Source organism: Coptis chinensis, chromosome 1 (assembly GCF_015680905.1).
Source record: "Coptis chinensis isolate HL-2020 chromosome 1, ASM1568090v1, whole genome shotgun sequence".
NCBI lineage: Eukaryota > Viridiplantae > Streptophyta > Magnoliopsida > Ranunculales > Ranunculaceae > Coptis > Coptis chinensis.
In genome coordinates, this window is record NC_141456.1 from 58,762,676 (window position 1) to 58,785,629 (window position 22,954).

Here is a 22,954-nt window from a genome sequence, read left to right on the forward strand (position 1 = left end):
CATGACTAGAGACAAGAATTCTCCGATCATCTTTTTTGAGGGGAAGTAGAGTGACGAAGGCTAGGCTGATCACCACCTTCGTGTGTTAGGTGATGTGTGGGACATTCGCCCCTCTGATGCTGATGGTGAGCCAATGGGAATTCCTGTTCCCTGAAAATACACTCATGCTCCAACCAGTAAGTCTTCCTACTCAAGTACTTTATAACTTGATATAAGAGTCTTTCACATGAATATCTTTGCTATTATTATTTAGATGACTTTTCCCCCTGGAATCAACTAACTACAACTGATGCTGCTATGGTGGACTTCATCAAGAAGATCCCCAAGGAATAGAGGATGCCTTGGGTGATAGTTCTTGATCCCACCCATCTTTTTGAGTATTTCAACATGTCTACTGAAGAATTGTTGCAACTTGCCCCTGGTTTTTCCCCTTATGGGATAAGTAATGTGAGTTCTGGGCGCACAACACTTCCTCCTCCTGTGGATCAGGATGCGGGACTTCTTCCTCCTCCAGTTCAGGACGAATCCTCCTTGATTACTAGAAGGAGAGAAAATTGTAAGGAGAAAAGTTCTGCGGCCGCCTCTAGTGATGTTGTGACATCAGGCCCAGTTCAGGAGCCTATTGTTAGTGATGATTGTGTAATCACTGGCGGGAGGGGCCCTGAACTGCCTTATGAATTGCTGGTGGCTAGTAATTTTAAAAGGGAAGCACGTGCGTCTAACCGTCATAAACGGAAGAGAACTGATCCTTCTTCTGCTTCTGATGTTGCCCCCTCTGGTAAGAAAACAAAGTTTTGCCTTCTCTCTGTTAGTGAAGACACACTTTTTAAGGTTCCTGTTAGTATTCTCCCACCTGTTAAGCCTTGTAAGAATGTAGCTGTACCCCCATCAGTTCCAGATCCTTCTACAGGTTCTGAACAAACTGGTGATAATGTCCTTCTGATTGTTGACCCTTCCCTCCCTGATAATCGCAAGGGGAAGGGTATTGCTGAAACTACTGATGTAACTGTCGCTCTCCCTCCTCCTCGATTCAATGATAGGAGGGGAGTGAGTGACGACATTCCTTTTTTGCCAAGATCTCCAAATTCTCCTGAGAGGGAGATGATTGTGGAGATGAGGCGTTGGGGACGAACTGATGAACGTAACTATCTGTTACCAACAAGCACTCTATTAAAGATGTTGATATCGCGCTTGGAGTTCTGGAAGCTACGCGACTTCCTATTGACAAGGCTAAAGCCAACATTGCTGGGACCTTGGACCTGTCCTTTTGCCGATCTAATGTTCACCTTGCCAAGGTAAGACTTTCTTCTTTGTTCAGTGTTCGGTTTCTCTCATTGTATTTCTTACACATCCTATATTCTTCTCCAGTTAGTGAATAACTTTTTGGCTATGAAAGAACCCATCTTTGCGGCCTCCGTTGATACATCCACTGATGCCATGGCTACTGGTGAGCTGATCTGGGTGAAAGAGGCTGCTGAGAAGAGAACTGCGGAGCTACAGATCCAGGTTGACCTGCTCTTAGCGAAAGAGAAGAAATCTGATACTGGCTTCAAGAATATGAGAGACACTATCTCTAACCTTCGGAGCTCTCTGGAGAAAGCCCAAAAAAAAAGCTGTTGATGCTGCCACTTGGAACTGCGCGCCCACTTCACTACCTTGCAAGCAAAACATGACCAAGTTGCTGATACTTGTCTTGGTTGGTGATGCTCTTGTGTATAATGGTCCCCAGGATGATATTTTGTATCTATGAGATATAGCTGCTGGAGGATTCTTGATTTGGGCTGGAGGCAGTCTGCAATATGAAGATTAATTTCGTTTATTTTTGTTCTTTTTTAATTTGGAACTCAAGTACGAGGGACGCGGCTTTATATCTATTGTTAGTTTGCGTATTGTATGGACTTTTTGTTCATGGATATGTTTAGTAGTGAATGGACTATTTTTGTTTATATATGTGTGTATGCTCTTTACCATTGATTGTTCATATGTATTGTGGTTACTTTTGCAGGTTAGAGTTGAGTTTACTAATCCTTTTTTAACTCCGCCAATGCAACTCATAAAGAATTTGCATTGCCGGTCTCAAGCCTAGATAAAGGAGGAGAGAGAAAGGTGACTACTGTGTATTACTACCATGGATTGATTGATTTATTATATCATTTCAGGTTCTTGGACAAGGTAGAGGTGGAGAAGTTTTAGGGTTTTGCATTGCAGCAAGGTAATTAGCCGAAAACTTCTTTTTCTAATTCATCAATGTTTAGCCATTGAGTATAATAGAATTTCTATAGGTTTGTATGTATGTCAGCAGAGAAACTATATTAGCAGCATCGACGACCAGCAAAGGTGTTGGTGTTGTTGCTCGATTTAGGTGTAGGAAGCTATTTGGAAGAAGAGGAACACAAACTTATTTGGAGTTCTTTATAGCTGGTTTCTTGCTAAGGCATGTCCTAGACTTAATGAATTTATAGCGTTTCTAGAGTACATGGGTTTTACATTTCTTCCTCATCAGTTCAAGTGGAAATGATCTGGATCTTAGAAATGTTTATTTGATTGATTGTGGACCTGGATTTTAGGTTGCTAATAAGCTCGAGGTTTTTCCTGGTTCTGAGTTTCGTGTGGCATTTGAAGAAGCAATGAAGTATGGTGGCAAAGTAATAACCGTCCAGTTCAAGTAAGATACACTTTACCTTTTTGATGTATCAACTTTCAATTATATAACGAAACTGTCAAAAGTTCAATCCTTCTCACTAATGGCTATGAGAAGGCCTATTACTGCTGATTCCGCTTTGATGAATCCTAATTATTTTCTTGGCAGACAAAGGGCAGAAAGTGACACTAGTGTTGTTGAAATCATCTTCAAATCGTCTCTCTGTTGAGTATACCAATCAAGTTGGAGAGGTAGCGAAAAAACATGGCCTAAAGCTTCACATAGATGGAGCACGCATATTTAATGCAGCAGTGGTAAGTAACAATGTGTATGTGGCTATGATAATATAGTTCCTTAGATTTTTCGACCAAAAACGAAAAGACAAAAAGCTGAAAAGTAACAATGTGTATGTGTATGTGGGTTGGATTCATGAAGGTTTTTCTTCATTCAATTCTATATAGAGCTCTATCTATAGTGTTGGAGAGATGTCTCTAATCCAAAGTACTCTCTCACAAATTGTTTGTTAGTCTTTGTTTTGCATGTTTAAACCAACTCATTTATTTTGTCAGACACTCAGACAGTCTCATTTTGAGGCTTTCCCCACAATTTGTGTTATTACAGTACGGTTTCTCAACATGCACATCATTGCCAATTGCAGAGGTGTGTTGTCTCTTGCAAGGAGTAGTGTCTGCGACGGTATTATATTTTCAAATACTAAATTGCTTATATGTCTGTATAAAGGATACAAATGTCTAATGCTGATACTTTGTGTAGTTAAGTCAGAGTCAGACTAGAGTACATGTAGGTGGATGTACAGGATAAAAATCATCGTGTTGTAATGTTGATTTCGAGGTAGTGAAATCGACAACTCTACCTATCAGTTGGGCTGGTGCCTTGCCAAATCGTGTAAGCTCTGCCTGGTTTGCGTTGGTCTTTTTTTTTTTTCCGCTAAATTCTTTTCAGAGAGTTGATAGCAACTTATTTGTTTCAATTTCAGGCTAGAATACTGAGGAAAACATTAGATGGTGGAATGAGGCAAGTGGGGATCTTATGCGCCGCAGCTTTTGTTGCATTGCAAGAAAGTGTCTGCAAGCTCGAGGGGGATCACAGGAAAGCAAAAATTATAGCAAGTTGTCTATGTTTTCTTATATATTGATGCTACCTCTGGCATCACGCCGTTATTCCCTTGGCTGGTCTCATTATTCATTATCAATGTATATTGCTAAAAGCTACTTAGTATCTAGTAGCAGATGTTATCGATTGTGATTTCCATCAGTTTTAAACTTGATGGATGAAGTGAATCGAATCAATCGTACTTGGTTTTATGCAGATAGACTGAATGAAATCAAAGGACTCAAAGTGGATGCTGCTTCAGTACAGACAAATATGGTTAGCTTCTCTAGTTCTGAATTCAAATATTATATCTATTTCACCAAAAAATAATTACAATGCGTTTGTGTCTATGCTGCATTGTTTGGTTCATTAAGTCAGTGAACTGTCTTTAGTCAAGGGCTATATGCTCCATTATCCAGATGATTGACATTACATGGAGTAACAAGTTTACTTATGGTTTATTGTGCAGGTATTTTGTGATGCACTAAAAGGCTCAAACAGTATAGTAGGCAAGCTCTGTGAGGTTTTGGAAGAACATGGCGTTCTGATAATGCCAGTAAGATCATCCAGGTGTGTTTAAGTTTCTTATTGTATTTTATTGCTAATTGGTTTTACTCAGGTTTCAAATTAGAATTTTATAACTAGTCTAAACAAATCCCAAGCCATCACACACGAGACTACATAAATTCTGGTTATAATGTCAGGATGCAGAGGGAATGTATTTGCACATTTTGAAGTTGTTAGCATATGTTAATAGTTTCTGCAACACAAAGCATCATTTTTCTTTGTTTAAATGATCTTTTTTCTCTGTTTGATTTTGTACTTGAATGGAGCAGGTTACTGTGGTGTTTAAGATTTATTTGGGCGATCCAAGGGATAAACTTTGTGATGCTGTTGATGACTTGAAGCTTGATTCTCTTGTGGTTGGAAGCCGAGGTTTAGGAGTGTTGAAAAGGTTCTACTCTTAACAGTCTAAATGCTTGTAAATTTTGGCAATTATATGCTTCTGCCGAAACTTAGGTTTGGGGGCCTTAGGAGAAGCAAATAACTAACACATGATCCACCAACACTGCTTAGTCACTACACATTATGAATATATAAAATCCTGTCTTTCTAATGAAATTATCAACTGTGAGAATCCAGCATCTCTGTATTATCCACTAATCCACATGAAACATAAAATATTATTTTGGGAACTGCTGCTCTTGAATGGAAAATCCTAATGTGCTGGTATCGCTCATCGCTATGGCCTTCATAAGCAGTCATTGGAGGCTCTGTCTTAGATATGTAGCTGAGAAACTTGGTCTAACCATTTACAATCACATTGATTCCACTCGTGATCAAACAAACTCTGCTTTAAATTGACATCTAACTTTACTGTGCCCTTTAACAGACATTGTGCTTATGTTACAGATCATCTCATTCCCTCTGTATAAATTTCTTAGATTATCATGTAGTATATTTTTCTTACATCTTGTCTGCAGTTGGTTGCGGTTCGTGTTTTTCCTTGGGCAAAGAGTAACCTCAATTACACTGCTCAGGCACTTATTATATCTGCAGGTATTATGATAGGACCAAAGCTCTTGTTACTGATGATAAAACTAACTAATTAAATCAGAAAACTCACATCTACTTTGTTTCTGTGATCAACAACTTCCATTGCTGCCTATTTCATTACTGCTGATAAAACAATTTTGGAGTGTGCGAGGAGAAATAGTAGGGAGGCATATGAAAAATCAACTTAGCGAAATTGTAGTGACACAGCTCTACACAAGTTTAGGTTAGATCATGATCACTTTTGGCCATTATCTTCTCTGCAGTAGTATTGTTATCATTTTGGTTTCACATACGTGGAGTGAACACATTGCATTCTTGCTTTAGTTCTGGTCTGTAATGCTACAGTATAGGGAATGGTATGAACAGCTCTCCTTGCAAATAACATTCTCATTTTGTAAAGCTTTCAATAACAAAGGAGAAGCTTCTCCCTGTTTTGTTGTAAATCTTGTGACTTGTAATATTATGGTACGAATGTTTCACCATTTTCGGTTCTTCACGATTCCTATTCTTGGAAGGAGATATTTTATGCTTGTTTCTTCTTTGCCATTTGTTATCTACACGTTACGGTTGGATTACAGTTTACTTTCAACTCTGATTGAGCTTCCTTATAGAATTTTTATGCTTCTCTTATGTATGTTTTTCGCTTGCTGGATTGGAAGCTATTTCACATCTACCACAAAACATGTGAATTGGTCAAATTTTGGTGATGGTTATTACTAAGATTTTCCTTGTGTATAATTGCTTGTAGTCTTAATTATATAATGTGTTTGGGGTTTATGTGGTTGTATTTATGCAGGCGATTTCAGGAGGAAAAAATAATAAATATTAGGATGGAAACCAAAAGAAAATATTTTTTTTAAATAAATAATAATTTGTGACGCCTAACAGGTGTCAGTAAGCATTTTAAAAAAAGACAAATTTATAATTACTGACGGTACTGAGGCGTTAATTTGTTTTGGCGCCAAGTTATAGCGCCCGTTTTTGGGGCAATTCGAAAGTTCAATAGTGACAACAAATGCAAATTTAGTGACGGCGTAGAGGCGTTAGTAATGCACATTTAGTGACGGCGTACATGCATTAGTAATTCATATTTAGTGACGGCGTACAGGCGTCAGTAATTATGTCAATTGTGACGGCATCTTGGCGTCACAAATAATTCTGACACCAACAGAGACGCCTAAATTCCAACACCTTGTAGGCATCACAAAAAATAATTATGATGCCTCCTAGCCGTCACAAAAGTGTTGTTCTGTTGTAGTGTTCACCGTAGGAACACCGAGATGAGGACCCTTGGTCAAGCCATAGCCCATTCAAATGAGGTCATGTCAGGCTATGAGAAGGCTCTAAAAGAGAAACATTTTCGCTCTGATAAGAAGGCTAGTGACCTCTTGGCGGAGACCTCTGAGTTCTATTCTCAAGTGGTGAAGGAGGTGAAGAAGAGGTCAGCTAAAAATGTTATTCGCTTTGCTCTGAGAGTACTTGATGTTTCTCGAGAGTCCTTCGATGCTGCCAGACAAGTTACGTTTGAGGAGGCTATTAAGGCTACTAGATATGTCTCTCAGTTGGATGCTTAGGGGCGAGTGACCAACCCTTTTATTTTGTTTCCTAATCTAGACACCAGTATCTCAGCTATCCAGGAAGAACTTATGCCTGATGCCTCCTCATCCTCTGAAGAAGACATCGATGATGACATGCCTCCCGTTCAACTTCCTTTTCTGCCAGTTCCAATTTCAGGTGAGTGTTCTGTTTAGCCTTCAACCGTTCCAACTAATCCAACCACATAGTCTGTTTTTGAGAGTGAAACATGAAATCCTGAAGATGGTGCAACAACAAGCACTGATAGTGAACCAAAGTTTGATTCTACCCCTGCTTCATAAGCTTTTCAGTTGATGATTCACATAAACAATTATTTTTAAACAATTATTTTATGGATCTGTAATATTGAGCTATATAGCTCACATACAATTTATTTACTAAGCTCTGCAGCTATTCTATTTTATGCATGCATACTATTTACTTACTAAGCTCTGTAGTTCTTCTAGTTTATGTATACATTAGAAGCACTTTATGTTATATGACATGTGTTACTATGCATACTCTACCCCTGATGCCCCCAAAGTTCATTTGGAACAACAATAGGTGACCCTAGTAGGCTAAACAGATTAAAATGAGGCATGACTAGAATCTGATTAGGATATCATGGGAGGCATTCAAGTTAACTGTAATTAGGAGTTCGATCGCAATAGAGTCATATGTCTTTCCGAAAGTAACTTGGTGCCATGAGCACAACACTGTGTTTAATAATGATAGGTTCTATTTATTTAAAAAATAAATAGGTTATCACCAGAATAGCAGTGGGGGAGTCTTCCTCAGCGCCATCATGCCGATACAGTTCCAGGCCTATGATTTGCGTGCTAGGATCTGGATCCGACCCAGATCTTCTCAGCAACTCCTATGTTGATATTTCTAGAGCGCTAGGAACTGGCATACAGTTCAGGATCTCAAGAACACTATCTCTTGCTCCAAGTCAAACTGCCATACAATTTACTAAATAGTTAGTGTGGTCGGATTCCCTAAAGGTTTAACCCATCGAGGAAAATCACAATTTGAAAGAACTGGCGTACAGTTCCAACTGCGTGGGAATGGGAAAGGATCTGGCATACATTTCAACTTTTCCATATTCAGCATCACTGGTTCTAAAGCAAATTGGCATACAATATTCTTGAACAGATAGTGAGAAGATAATTCCCTAAAGGCTCTGCCATTGTGGATCATAAATAAAGAACTAATGCAAAGAATAAATTCAATAGCAATGTGAAGCACTTTATTGATGACTTGGAGAGGAGTGAACAATGTATAGAAAAGCATAGAATAACAATTTACTGATAGTACTTGCGAAGGTGCTGCGCGTTCCATGGTTTGACAAGAACGTCCCCATCAACAGTGCATAGATAATAAAAACCAGTTCAACCAACCTTGTCGATGATGTATGGTCCTTCCCAGTTGGGCCCAAGTTTGTCGTTAGGCTCTAGGATCTCGCGCAAAACTAGATCTCCTAATTTGAAAGATCAAATTTGGACTCTCTTGTCGTATGATCTCTTCAGAATTTGTTGGTTAACAGCTAAGTGAAGTGTGACACCTTCTCGTTTTTCATTTAGGAGATCCATTTCTCTACATAGCAACTCCTCATTGTCCAGAGTGTGCACAACATCTGACTTCGGAGTGGGAGCTACCAGTTCTGGAGGTATGACAGCCTCAGTTCTGTAGGTCAGTGAAAATGGGGATTCACCAGTTGACCGTCTGGGTGTAGTTCGGTATGCCCATAGGACCTTAGGTAGTTCCTCAACCCATAAACCTTTCGCATCATCTAATTTACGCTTCATGTTATCCAAGATGACCCTATTAGAGGCTTCAGCCTAGCCATTGCCTTATGGGTACCTTGGAGTTAAGAACAGATGGGTAATGTGAAGCTCCTCACAGAGTTCAGCGACCAATCCTCCAGTGAACTATTGCCCATTACCTGAGATGATAACTTTGGGTATGCCGAACCTGCAGACAATATTGTTCCAAATGAACTTTCTGACGTCATGTTTTTGAAGGGAGACAAGGGGAACTGCTTCTATCCACTTGGTGAAGTAATCTGTTGCAACTAGTAGGAATCGGACATTGCCAGGAGCAGGTGGTAGAGGTCCTACAATGTCAGTTCCCCACTGTGCAAATGGCCATAGACTGGCCAATGGGTGTAGTTCTGTTGCTGGAGCGTGGATTAGCGGAGCATATCGTTGACATTTTTCACATTTGCGAGCAAAAACATGTGCATCCTTTTGCATATAAGGCCAAAAGTACCATTGCCTTAGAATTTTAAGAGCTAGTGTTCTGCCCCTAGCATGGTTGCCACAAATTCCTTCATGAACTTCTTGCATAACCTGTTCAGCGAGGTGTGGGGAGAGACATCTGAGATGAGGTCCCAGAAAGGACTTCTTGTACAGATCGTCTCCAACGAGGGTGAATCTTTATATCTTTGCAAGCAGGCGCCTTGCTACATTCTTATCCTCAGGGAGTGTTCCATTTTTGAGGTAGGACTTATATGAATCCATCCAACTTGGAGTAATGGTTGGAACAACACAAACTGTTGTAACTGGGATTTGAATGCTAGATTTCTCCTAGAAATCTATAGGGATGGAACGTGACTTACTATTGCCCAGCATTTAGGCAACATATGCCAAAGGATCTGCGTGTCGATTTTCAGATCGAGGCAGCTGATAGAATTGAATGTTCTCAAACTTTCCTTGAAGACCTGATAATAGTAAAAATGATAGTTTTACTTATGAATAAAGCGATGAAACTCTAAACGCAAGTAAAACTAAAAACTGAACTTGTACTAGATTTATCAAAGATTTCTGCTCTCGATACTATTGAAGTAGAGTTAGAATAGAAGATTTATTCCACTCCTAGTTCTTAGCATTCAAGTTTCCTACGACTATCAATCCTACCAAAGTCAATGAGAGAATTACGAATTATACTACGAAATGCTACGGAATACTAAGGGTTGAATCTAGAATAAGAATTAGGGAGGAAATGAATCCACCTTGAATCCAACTTAAGAAACTAGCATAGATTGTTGTAATCCAATTCTTACGTTCTTACGGTAAGAATTGGTCATTCTAATCCCTAATTATACATGGCATCTCTACCAATTCATAACTAGCATATGAGGACGTCCACTCATTCTCATGGCGAATCAACGACCTTCTAGAGTGGAATAGACTCTTATAATGATTCTAAGGCTAACAAAATCAAGTTTTCATCAAGACTTCATAAAACCCCTCTAATGGAGGTTTAGCCTCGATTCATCAAACTATCATTTCCAAATGAAATTGATTACGACATAATATAAAGATTCTAACTTTATTAAATTTAACTAAACAATAATTGAAATCTAAATTAACAACTAAGAAATCATTAACTAACAATAATCGAAATTAATCTAAACAATCATTAAATAACAAGATCGAATTTAACAAGAACTAACTATTTTATTTATCTAATGAATGATATTCAATGATTCAAATAGCTAATCTAAAACAAGGAATGAAACTAATTAATGGAATGGAAACTAATTAATTAAATCCAAAAACTAGATCTAGAACTAAGCTTTTTTAATGGCTACTCTAATGACTACTTTCTAACCTAAAAACTAATTGATACTTAAGAGCTAAGTCTTATATGTAGAAATGGAGGAGACCAGATCAACATTTTCATGCATGGGCTGAGGAGCCATATTTTGGGCCGGAAAATCGAGCCCAAAGCTCAATTTCTTCAGTCCACAGGCCCCTTTTCAGCTGGCTTTGACTTTAACAGACTTTTCATCCACTTTTTCTACTCTGATTGGATCAAGGTTTAGACCATTAGAAAGCTCTTTCCAAGATGGTCGTTTTGACATAAAGTATGCCTAATTCCGAGGCCTGAGTCAAAAGATACGATCTTCGGAAGTTCTACTGACTTTTGTGTGTTGTTTCTACCCGTCTTAGCCTTTAATCCCAGAACTTCTTAGCAACCAACCCTTTGCTCCTTTATATCGCCAAAGTGGCATATTTCTGCTCATAATTGACTTTAATGCCTGAAATATATAAAAGCACGTAATTAGCATTAACTTTTACTTATTACTCGGTCTAAAAGTATTATTGTTAAAGGGTTAAAACTACAGTTTTGGGCTCTTATCAAACCACCCCCAAACAGCATTTTGCTTGTCCTCAAGCAAATATGAGAAATTAGCATAAGTGACCAAAAATGGAGTTCTAACTAATCTTGTTTCGCCAAGTGCGATTGTATTGACCATATGCAACAAGGCTTTAAACCACTAGGAATTCCCTAGTGGACGAGTTATAGCCTCGTGAGAGTTTTATAGTGAAGGTACTCACAAACTTCATCTATACTACAATGACTCAAAAATAAAACTATTGTTTCCTTATCTATGTCTCAATTATCTATACATCTCACTAGCAATGAATACAGAATAATCAAGTCGAAGCCTAAGCTAATATATGCATAATAATCAATCATCTATGAATAAACATATATACAATGAGTAATACTATGAGATGAACTAGCAGGTCCGTTTATGAAATCTCGGAATAACGTCCTTAAGTAGGTCCTCACATAAATGTCAAGACAAAAACCACTCTGATTTTTCAGCTCAAGTTTCGCTACTCCAGTGTGTAGTGGGCACACTTTACCTTACAATCTCAATGACACACAAGGAAACCGGAGTCGATCAAACACATCTGCCTCTTACTATCACACTAACCTATTCCTAATTGAGCTAGATGTCTTTATTAGGTGTTGGGAGGCTTAGGAGATGGTTTAAGAAAGAAGGAAATGGATATTCAAAAAGGACAAGTCTGAGATAATAAAGTCTTCATATTATGTAACTAAAGAAACCTTGTTCTTTACTTTTGCTTCTACACTTTGTTTCCATCCTTAGCCATATTTTTTTTTCTTTGGATTTTGACTCCTTTGATTCTATTTTTGGAGTTCTAACTCTTTATTTTCTTTTATTTATTTATTTATTTATTATTATTATTATTATTATTATTATTTTGGATGGAAACTTCATTTTCTTATCTGAAGCTACTAACAAATTCTTGATTTCAAAGGTCTTTCTCTTCTTTATTCTTCATCTCTATTCTCAGACTTATTCAATGAATGGGTAGGTTGATTTTTTTATTTTGTTTTGTTTTGTAACAGGGTAAAGGATTTGTGGTTTATGAAAGGCTAAAGAAAGGCTCAGAGGGGCGACTAGCGGAAAATAATTCATAGGTTTGAATTTCTGGCTATATCGATCCAAAGATGGCCTAAATTCTCGCTTAGAATATGGTATAGTAATCAAGTAAGTGGACGTGTGATTTCTCTATCTGGATTTTACTTCTCCCTTATGTCATTTCTCAAATGTTCACTCATATAAGGCTTTAGGCTATATTCTCACAGGATTTGTAGAATAAGTACTCTAGCCTAGATTTCATAAACTTACTGCCAACAATCATAGATACTCATGTAACATATTTATAGATAGATGCAAGGATTATTACCTACATATTTGCCTAAGTTTCTAAAAACTATTCTAATGCAAAAGCTATGTGAGACTTCTAGATTATTGAGAGCATAAAGAAATAAAACAATCATAATATTCCTAAGTGTATAGCATACTTTTTATTTATATTTTTTTGAAATTTTTGATTTTTTTTACTTGAAAACAAGTGCATATTATACATATCTATATCCTAACAGATGCCTTAATTACACGTGTTTCTATGCCCCCCCCCCAAACAAAACGCATGCTTTGTCCTCAAAGTATTTAAATAACTAGGGTAGAGAAATACCATTGAAACGCGTGAAATTCTGGAGCATCTGCAAAATAAGGTTAAACATACTAATATAGAAAAGAAAAATTGACGCAACTCTATAAGAGTTCCACCCGTTATGGGGTTAATGAGAAATAGATTGCTTGGGACATAAGCAGACACTAACTGAAATAAAAACTAACCTTAACTCCCGTTTAAGCATTTTCCTCATTTCCCTCTCCAAAGAGAGGAGGTTCCTTCGCATCCTGTCATGCCATGATAACTTGCCAAGCCCGCCGCCATGTGTCGTCAACTTGTGCTAACCTGTCTAGTGTTACTATATCTGATGGGGTGTAAGGAGCAACCAAATGATGTTGCACCTACCATCCCGGCCAAGTCATTACTCGAAATGAGCAAACCACCCAATTAGTGGGTCTCATGACTTCAACCCTTTCCTAATCTCATGACTCCCCAAGACAACATTATCTTCGTAATTAAAGCAGGGAATGGTGCAATACTCTTCCCAACTCCTCTAATCATATTTATCAAGAACTCGAGGATACAGAATTCATACCTCTTCTCTTGCAATATCCAGATAATGTGTAGACATGTCAAACCGATGTCTCTCACTTTTTCTTTTCCAATGACGTTCTTACCAATCCACTGAGCTACAGCCAGTTGGTTGGTTTGCAGAGATGACTGTCGAGCACAATGAGAATTTGTATTGTATTGACCTTCCATGAGAGTGTCGTTCATCAATGCAGGAACTCCAGTATACTGGGATTCCTGCACGGTGGCGTCGAGGTGGCTTTCAGGCTTAATGCCTAGAATCTCAGCCAACTTCTCTCTCGATAATTCTCTCATAACCCCAGCCATCTTCATGAAAACTTTCCGACCATCCAACTCTCTCTTCTTATAGAATTGTTCGACCAAATCGGAGTGGTCGAAATTATTTGTTGAGTACCACAACCTATTCCAATTCCTCCTAATCATCTCGTCACGAAAAAAATGGCGCAAAGCGGTCGGCCGTAAAAGCTTGTTTCGGCAGAATTCTTCGTCTTAGTGCCATTAAAAGTTTTGAACTGATTTGGGGGTTTGTATGTGGTGTAGGAAACGATGTGAACAACCCTACTTAATAATAATAAAAAATGATGGTGGTAGGGCAGCTGTGACGCAGCAGTTCAAATATTTTTCGGTTTTTCTGTAATTTCCGATGTTCGGAATGGTGGTGGGAGTGTTTTGGTTACAGTTTTGAATTGGGGCGTGGTTGTATTTAGGTTCCCCTATTTTTTTTTATTTTTTTATTTTTTTTATTTTAGGTTATGGTTTTGAATTTGGTAATGGCGGTTTTGGAAATTGAAATCGCAGCTGTGATGTTGAAGATGGAGACGCACGTGCGTTGCACGTGTGCGTGAGATTGGGCCCAAGCCCAATTTGATTTTTTGAATTTTTCGATTTTTCACACAACTTCAAACTAAATTTGCCACTTCGTTACTGGTCTGATTTTTGCAAATGAGCTATGGAAATGATCAGGAGAGAATTTCCAATCCAATGATCCATAAAACACTCTATTCCGAGCGTAGATGACATATAAGAAGATAGAAAATGCCTTGAAATATGTGCGTGACGTAAGTTATGCGAACGAATGAATTCTAATTTCATAGATAAAGTCATCCCGAATCGAAATACAATAAAACGGCCTAAGCAACACAATGGAAAGTTGAACAATCCAGTACAAAAACGAACACCCTACCCCCAAACAAATTTTTGGCAACGAAGTTTAGAAAATTGGTTTTAAAAGCTGGTCTTTGAAAGTCAGATTCCCGAGACTTCCTAAATTACTATTTTTATGATTTTAACAATTTTTTTATTTTTTATGAATAAGGTTTAATATAAGAAAAACAATAAAGCAATAAATGCACACCATAGAAGAACATGACTCAAAATCCGAGAAAACATGCAAGAGTGGAAAACGTGAATTATGTTTAACGTGGACTTAGGATCCGGTACTTACAGCCACACACTCCATAAGGAGGGCCCGGTTACCTGAATGGTGCACTTGCCAATATATTGAAATGAAATGAAGTACACCAAATAACAAAATGAGCCGTTTATATATATATTGGTAAGTGCACCATTCAGGTATATATATATCCATCAGTTTTTCATATCTCAACAGTCTAAAGAGTTGGGGGTCTTTCCATAAATAAATAACATGGAATACACCCCCAAACAGAATCAAGAACCAAGATTCTCTACGACGCAACTTATTGAAATGAAAGTGAAATCTGATGGATCTAGAATGTAACCGCGCATGCACCTTCTTTTCGCCTTTGAACGAGAGGGTGTCCAAGTGAATGATCGTGAGAAAATGGATGTTTGTGGAAGATATGGTGGATATGGATGAATTTTAGACGTAAGGAATGGAAGGAATGAGAATGTAGGTTTGGCACAAAACTCATTCATGGTGTAGGTGGGAACTGTCTCAATTCTGAAAATGAAGGTGTCAAGTGCCTTTCCCTTGGGAATTATTTCTGTATTAAGAGGATTTTGAAAATCATGAAGTACTGAGGAAGAAACAAAAGGGTCAAGCTTAAACTCGGGTTCCTTTGAAAGGGTGGAAGGTGGGTAATATTGGTGAGGGAAGATGAATGAGTGTCAGCTAGAGCTCTCAGGTCTAGATCATTAGAAGCCTTGAGATATGCCAGACATTCCTCAATAGGTGGGTCAAAAGAATCATTGGGATAGAGGGTAAAAATTCATCTTCCGTCATAGCGTCACGGGATAAATGGATGTTGGCAAGGTGGGACTCGTAAGGTGGCAGGGAAGAGTTGCAAAAGAGTTGAAGAAAATCTTCCTCAATTTCCTTTACATCCAAGGAGTATTTGTCGAAGTTGGAACTTCCAAAGGAAAGGAATTTGTGCATCTGGTCATTCGGAAACGTGGTTTTGAAATAATCATGAGCTAAGCTCTCGATCATGCTAACCTCTCTATCGATATTTGTATAAGGCAACTGTTTGATCGGCTTAAAAACGTTAACCGCAACGGAAAGATGGCCAAAAGACAAGGACATCGAACCATCGTGGCAGTTTATAAGCGCATTGGTAGTTGCCAAGAAAGGGCGTCCTAAAATGATCGGAACAGAATCGTTAGCGACTTCTGTATCGAGGATAACAAAATCTGCAGGATAGTAGAAATCCTGAACCTTAACCAGCACGTTTTCCACTACACCCTTAGGATACTTGATAGACCTTTCAGCTAGTTGCAACGTCATTGTTATAGGTTGCATTTCATGTAGACCTATTTGTTTATATAAATAATAAGGGAGTAAATTAACACTCGCCCCGAGGTCTAATAAAGCGGTGGTCGTGTGAGTATCCCCTAAGGTGCATTGTACAGTGGGACGACCAGGGTCCTTGTACTTAACTATTCCATTGTGTTCCATTAAAGTTGGAAACTGTTCCGTTAAAAAGGCGTCTTTAGGAATCTTTGTCTTACGCCTAGTAGTGCACAACTCTTTAAGAAACTTAGCATGGTGAGGTAACTTTTTAATCGCTTCAAGAAAAGGTAAGTTTATAGTTAGATTTTTAAAAACTTTCCTAATCTCGTCAAAATTTGTATCCTTGTTTAACATAGCTAATTTCTGAGGAAACGATGGTTTCTCTCTATATTTAGCGTATGGATCAACTGGATGTCTAACCTTTGCTTTCTGTTTCTTAGGTTGTGGTTTAACTGGTACCTCTATAGGGGTAGGATCTTCAGTTTCTGTTTCGGTATCTAGTGTAATATCTAGTGTAGGGACTACTGGTGGGGTAACTATAGACATAGTTACTTTGTTATCCACCACTCTGCCTAAACGGAGAGTGGTGATGGAATTTATCTCACCTACGTTTGTATTTTCGTTACTAGTATTACCGTTTACCTCAAAGGTTGTGTTTGGTGTTTTATGATTAGGTATCGCTTGTCCTGGAAACACACCTTTGGGTTGCACTTTCTCTTGAGCTAACTGCTATAAGGAAAGTTGGATAGCTTGTAAAATCTGTTGTTGAGATTGCATAAAGGTATCAAAACAATCCGGTTGTGGAGTAGTATTTGCTACTGGTTGTGTGACAGGAACTATATCTCGTTGATTATTAATGGGTGGATTTTGGTAGTTATTATTTACCAGAACGATACCTCTATTCATATTATAATTATTATTGTTATAATTATTATAATTACCCTGACCTTGTCCTTGCCTTGGTAGACCTTGGTTGTAGTTGTTTGTTGGCCTAACATTTGGGTTAAACAACCTTGGAGGTTGTTGATTATTTCGCCAACCGAAGTTGGGATTTTGTCGCCAAGCTGCGTTAGGTTCGCTATTAATGGAACAAACATTATCTTGTTGTGATTGTTGTTGTTCATAGGCGAAAGGACAATAGGAGTTGGGATGCTCTGGACTCAAACATAACTTACATGGATTGGAGTTGAGATTCATGACGGGGATAGGCGTTTGTTGAACAGAAATAACCTCTACTTTTTTAGTTAGAGATTCGATTAAATTTTTAAGTTCCGGATCGGGTTTCATCTCAAACATACCGGTGGCCTTTACTGTTGTAGAAGAACTAGCGCCAAGGAGATATCACCATTACATTTATTATTATTATTACGCTTAGTTTGATCTTCGATCTAAAAATTTATAAGCCTCTGAGGCTCCCTTATTTAGGAAACTACATACCCCCATTCATTATGTCAAGCACCTCCTTGTGGTGGTATAACAGTCCCTTGAAAAAGGCACGAACTAGCGTGTCTTTCACGAGGTTATGGTGTGGACATTCTATAAGTAGATCGGTGAAACAATTCCAAGCCTCTGAAAATGATTCATGAGGATTTTGTCAAAAGAAATGAATCTTGGAAAGCATTTCATCGGTCTTCAGTGGTGGGTAAAAATGTTCCATAAACAGTTGAACAAGTTTAGCCCACGAGTCCACAGAATTTGGCGCTTGGGCAATTAACCAAGACGCCGCCTTATCGGCTAAAGTGAACGGAAATACCCTTAGTTTAATTTGTTCAACACCAACCGTAGGATGGTGGAATGTAGTAAGGACTTGGTCAATCCTACGCATGTGCTGATAAGGCTTTTCATGGTCTAACCCATGAAAAACGGGTAACAAATTAAATATATTTGGGGGGATTCAGAAATCCCCAACTGGGTTTGATAGAACGATGCAAGATTTAGGGCTATCATTCAAGGCTTTGTAAAAGTCAGAGAGAGGAGACTCTTTGTCTTCAACCATTACTTCAGGTGGTGTGTGCGGTATATTAGTTAGAGGTGTAATCAGTGGTATATATACTAGAAAGGCGTGTTTGTTGACGTTGCCGGTTGATTACGTTAGGTGTTTTTCTTCGGCCTGACCTTAATCTCATGCAAGGCTAAGCCAATCTTAATGAACACAACAACACTCCAAACAATCCTGATATGCTAGTATGAACCTCTAACAGGAGATGCGAGGTGTGGAAGAAAAGAGTACCTGAATGCCTCCTTACTTCGCTTATAAATAGTGTCTTGTTTACGCGTGATCAGTGTGTATAACAAGTTAAAACACTGAAAACTATGAAGAAATGGCAATTTGAAACAAACTTCTGGAAATCGGGTGGTTGGTTTCAAGCAGAGGGAGGTAAGCGCTTCGAGGTTCGATTTGGAGTTCCGTGCTCTTGGGCGTAGGGGCTACCCAATTTAACCTTGGTGGGGGCAGTAGCCAGTGGAAAACCTCGAGGTCCAGCGCGCAGCGCAGGGGGCTTCCGGTAGGGGCCAGAGTCGTGTTTTGTTTGGCAAGGCGTGGAAAGGCTTCCAAAAAGAGAGGAGTTCCAAGTGCTTGGGCGCGGGTTGCGCTCCAATTATGCCAACCCAGGGCGCGGGTCGCGCCCGTGTAATTTTTCGAGAAAAATTTTTAGTGCTGAAACAGACAACCACAGTGAGAATCAAACAAGGGTGGGTGGGTTATGGGACTTTGGAAAATTAACAATTCTAAAGAAAACAATGTTAAAGGCAACTAAGTAGGCAGCGGCGCCATTTGATAATAGTAAAAATAATAGTTTTACTTATGAATAAAGCGATGAAACTCTAAACGCAAGTAAAACTAAAAACTGAACTTGTACTAGATTTATCAAAGATTTCTACTCTCGATACTATTGAAGTAGAGTTGGAATAGAAGATTCGTTCCACTCCTAGTTCTTAGCATTCAAGTTTCCTACGACTATCAATCCTACCAAAGTCAATGAGAGAATTACAAATTATACTACGAAATGCTACGGAATACTAAGGGTTGAATCTAGAATAAGAATTATGAGGGAAATGAATATACCTTGAATCCAACTTAAGAAACTAGTATAGATTGTTGTAATCCAATTCTTACGTTCTTACAGTAAGAATTGGTCATTCTAATCCCTAATTATACATGACATCTCTACCAATTCATAACTAGCATGTGAGGACGTCCACCCATTCTCATGGCAAATCAACGACCTTCTAGAGTGGAATAGACTCTTACAACGATTCTAAGCTAACAAAATCAAATTTTCATCAAGGCTTCATCAAACCCCTCTAATGGAGGTTTAGCCTTGATTCATCAAACTATCATTTCCAAATGAAATTGAATACGACATAATATAAAGATTTTAACTTTATTAAATTTAACTAAACAATAATTGAAATCTAAATTAACAACTAAGAAATCATTAACTAACAATAATCGAAATTAATCTAAACAATCATTAAATAACAAGATCGAATTTAACAAGAACTAACTATTTTATTTATCTAATGAATGATATTCATTGATTCAAATAACTAATCTAAAACAAGGAATGAAACAAATTAATGGAATGGAAACTAATTAATTAAATCCAAAAACTAGATCTAGAACTAAGCTTTTTTAATGGCTACTCTAATGGCTACTTTCTAACCTAAAAACTAATTGATACTTAAGAGCTAAGTCTTGTGTGTGGAAATGGACGAGACCAGATCCATATTTTCATGCATGGGCTGAGGAGCCATGTTTTGGAACGGAAAATCGAGCCCAAAGCCCAATTTCTTCAGTCCACAGGCCCTTTTTCAGTTGGCTTTGACTTCAACAGGCTTTTCGTCCACTTTTGCTCCTTTGATTGGGTCAAGGTTTGGACCATTAGAAAGCTCTTTCCAAGCTGGTTGTTTTGACATAAGGTACGCCCAATTCCAAAGCCTGAGTCCAAAGATACAATCTTCAAAAGTTCTGCTGACTTTTGTGTGCTGTTTCTGCTTGTCTTGGCCTTTAATCCCAGAACTTCTTAGCAACCAACCTTTTGCTCCTTTATATTGCCAAAGTGGCACATTTCTGCATATAATTGACTTCAATGCCTGAAATACATAAAAGCACGTAATTAGCATTAACTCTTATTTATTACTTGCATAATTGGTCTAAAAGTATTATTGTTAAGGGGTTAAAACTATAGTTTTGGGCTCTTATCAAGACCCCTTACCAGTTCCAGATATTTTTCCATTCATTCGTCCCTGGCCTAATACCCTCCATCAACTTGGAACACAACCAGCTGTGAGTCACTAAAAATTGTGAGGTGTGTTAGGCCCAGGTCGAGGGCCATTGTGAGGCCAGCAAGTGTTGCCTCATACTCTACCTCATTATTAGAGGCGTTCCAACCTAATCAGATGGATTTCTCCAGCCGTATATTGTCGGGAGTAACTAACACAGCTCCAACTCCTGCACCTCTGTCATTTGAAGATCCATCCACAAATAGCCGCCATCCGAAACTCGACTCCCATAGGTCTAGATGGGTGTTTGGAGATTTAGGCAGGATGCCATCATCGGAACTGGGGGTGGTTGAATCGTACCCCGTGTAAGTTATTGGGAAATCTCCCAAGAATTCTGCTAGTGCCTGACCCTTCTCTGAGATTCTGGGGACATAAATAATATCATATTCTGACAGTTGCACAGACCATTTATGTAGCCTTCCTGACCTGTTCGGTTGTTCTAGAACCGACGCAATTGGTACTGCGGATCACTCGATGGTGTGGGATTTGGAAGTACCGCCGTAATTTCTCGCGACAAAACAAGTGCTAAAGTGACTCTTTCGAAGTTTAGGGTACCTTGTTTCGTTGGGTCCGCTCAAGAAATAGACGGGTTTTTCAACCTTATTTTCATCCACGCCAGACAAGACATAACCGATGTCGAGTCGATGAACGCGAGATAAAGACTCGGGACTTCTCCCTTACCGGGCATTGAAAGGATTGGCGGTGCCCCCATGTATGTTTTTGAGTTGATCGAACGCCTTTTGGCACTCTTCCTTCCATGCGAATGAGGTGTTCTTTCGCAGTAATTGAAATAGGGGTTTGCACTTATCTGAACTCTTGGAGATGAACCGTTTCACGCTAACCTCGCCTCAGAACTTTTTGAACCCGCTCGGGCCGCTAACCCTCGTCAGAACTTTTTGAACCTTTTTCATGTTTTAAGTGAGAGCATTTCTATGAGCGCTCGGATCTGATCTGGGTTCGCCTCAATCCCTCTCATAGTAACTAGGTACCCTAAAAACTTTCCTGATGATACAGTGAAAGCACATTTCGCACGGTTGAGCTTCATGCGATATTCTCGAAGAATGTCAAATGCACGTTTCAAGTGGGAGAGATGATCTCCCCGTTTTAGACTCTTGATCAGGAGATCGTCCACATACACATCCACAATGTCGCCTATTAATCTTTCGAACATCTTGTTTACCAAACGCTGGTATGTGGCTCCTACATTTTTCAATCTGAATGGCATGCTAGAAGGGGATCTGGTTGTAGCCTGACGACCCATCTGTGAAGGATAACAGTTCATGTCTAGCCGTCGCATCCACCAACTTGTCAATTCGTGGTAGAGGATAGCTGTCTTTCGAACATGCACGGTTCAGATCCATGAAGTCAATACAGATTATCCATGACCCATTCTTCTTTCTTACTGGGACAATATTAGAAATCCAGGTGGGGAAATTGATTTCCCTAACAAAATTAGTTGCCTTTAGTTTTTCAACTTCAGCTTTTACCGCTTTGGATCTGTCAGCACCTATCCTTCTCGGTTTCTACTTGACTACTACTGCATCACTGCGGACATTGAGCTAGTGGCATGCCACGTGGTGGTCAATTCCTGGCATTTCTTCGAATGACCAAGCAAACACATCTCTGTGCTCTTGGAGGAACTGTATCAGAGCTTGGCGATCTTCAGAACTCAACAAGGTGCCGATGAAAGTGGTTTTTGGTGAGCTACCACCTACAATTTCCACTTCCTCTAACGACTCCAGTGAGGGGGGGATCCTCCCCCTCTCATGGGACTGGGTCCGGAAGAGGTGGATCTAACTGTAATTGCTATTTGGAGGGTTGCCCACCTCTATTGGTTCAAAAGGGAGTGGGGACTACTTCGTCGCAAGCGTGTAGCATGCTTTGGCAGCCACCTGATCCCTTTTGATCGTCTCAATTGTCCCGTTATATGGGAACTTCAGACATTGGTGATAGGTGTTAGGAATAGCTCAGAGTCTATGCAGCCAGGTCCTGCCTAAGATCATATGATAGGGTATGTTAGCTTTTAGTACAACAAAGTTTATGATGAGAGTTACCGGACCAGTAGCTATGGGTAGTTGGATCTCCCCAACTGTCATAACTTTGTCCCCACTCAATCCATATAGGTTGGAGTTGGTGGCGACCATTTTAGAGTCAGGAATTTGCAGCTTTTTGAATGCGGCGTAGTATAGCATATCTGCTGAGCTGTTGGGATCAACCAATATGTGATGCAAATCATAATCTCCAAAAGGAAGTGTCAAAACAATCGCATCCTCATGGGGGCTCTGGATGCTATAACAGTCAGCCTAAGTGAAAAGGATGAACAGATCTTTGTGGGGTACCGCGTTATCCTGAGCTCCTGTGACGCTCACTGTTCATGATCCTCATCTGCTTGGCGATGCGCATTTGATATCGCACACCCTTTTCAGTGATTTGTCCATTCCTTTTACTTACTTTTTTGGAAATCATATTTATCTGGAGTCGACCATTGAGCGGTCCAATACCTGGGGGATCCTAAACTGACGTGCTGATCTTCTAAGGTTGTACTGTGTTTGCCTGTTCATGTGCCACAAATTTCTTCAGAGACCCCCTTTCAATCAGATCATGTAGTTCATTTTTCAGGGTCCTGCAGGCTCTGGTGTTGTGACCCTTACTTTTATGGAACTTGCAGTAGGTCCTTTGGTCTCTGGTACCCAGAGAGTCAGGCTTTAGCGGAGCTGGCCATTTGAGGTAGCTCTGATT

The 22,954-nt window shown here is 39.2% G+C and overlaps 1 protein-coding gene across 9 annotated transcripts; it reads left to right on the top strand.

The window, feature by feature from the left end:
* Window positions 1-1,383: 1,383 nt before the first annotated feature.
* LOC147524720 (low-specificity L-threonine aldolase 1-like) lies at window positions 1,384-5,803 on the top strand. Of its 9 annotated transcripts, none has more exons than XM_086604117.1 (10): window positions 1,397-2,212; window positions 2,283-2,434; window positions 2,568-2,665; window positions 2,810-2,955; window positions 3,211-3,301; window positions 3,416-3,547; window positions 3,639-4,030; window positions 4,224-4,324; window positions 4,591-4,709; window positions 5,239-5,803. In XM_086604117.1, exons 7-9 carry the CDS (start codon window positions 3,929-3,931, stop codon window positions 4,658-4,660), a joined length of 273 nt encoding a protein of 90 aa, XP_086460243.1. In that variant the 5' UTR covers window positions 1,397-2,212; window positions 2,283-2,434; window positions 2,568-2,665; window positions 2,810-2,955; window positions 3,211-3,301; window positions 3,416-3,547; window positions 3,639-3,928; the 3' UTR covers window positions 4,661-4,709; window positions 5,239-5,803. The 9 variants fall into 9 exon arrangements, 7 of the variants coding, with proteins under 7 accessions (XP_086460243.1, XP_086460236.1, XP_086460240.1 ...); XM_086604110.1 differs by having other exon boundaries at window positions 3,263-3,337; XM_086604114.1 differs by having other exon boundaries at window positions 3,263-3,301.
* The last annotated feature ends 17,151 nt before the right edge of the window (window positions 5,804-22,954 follow it).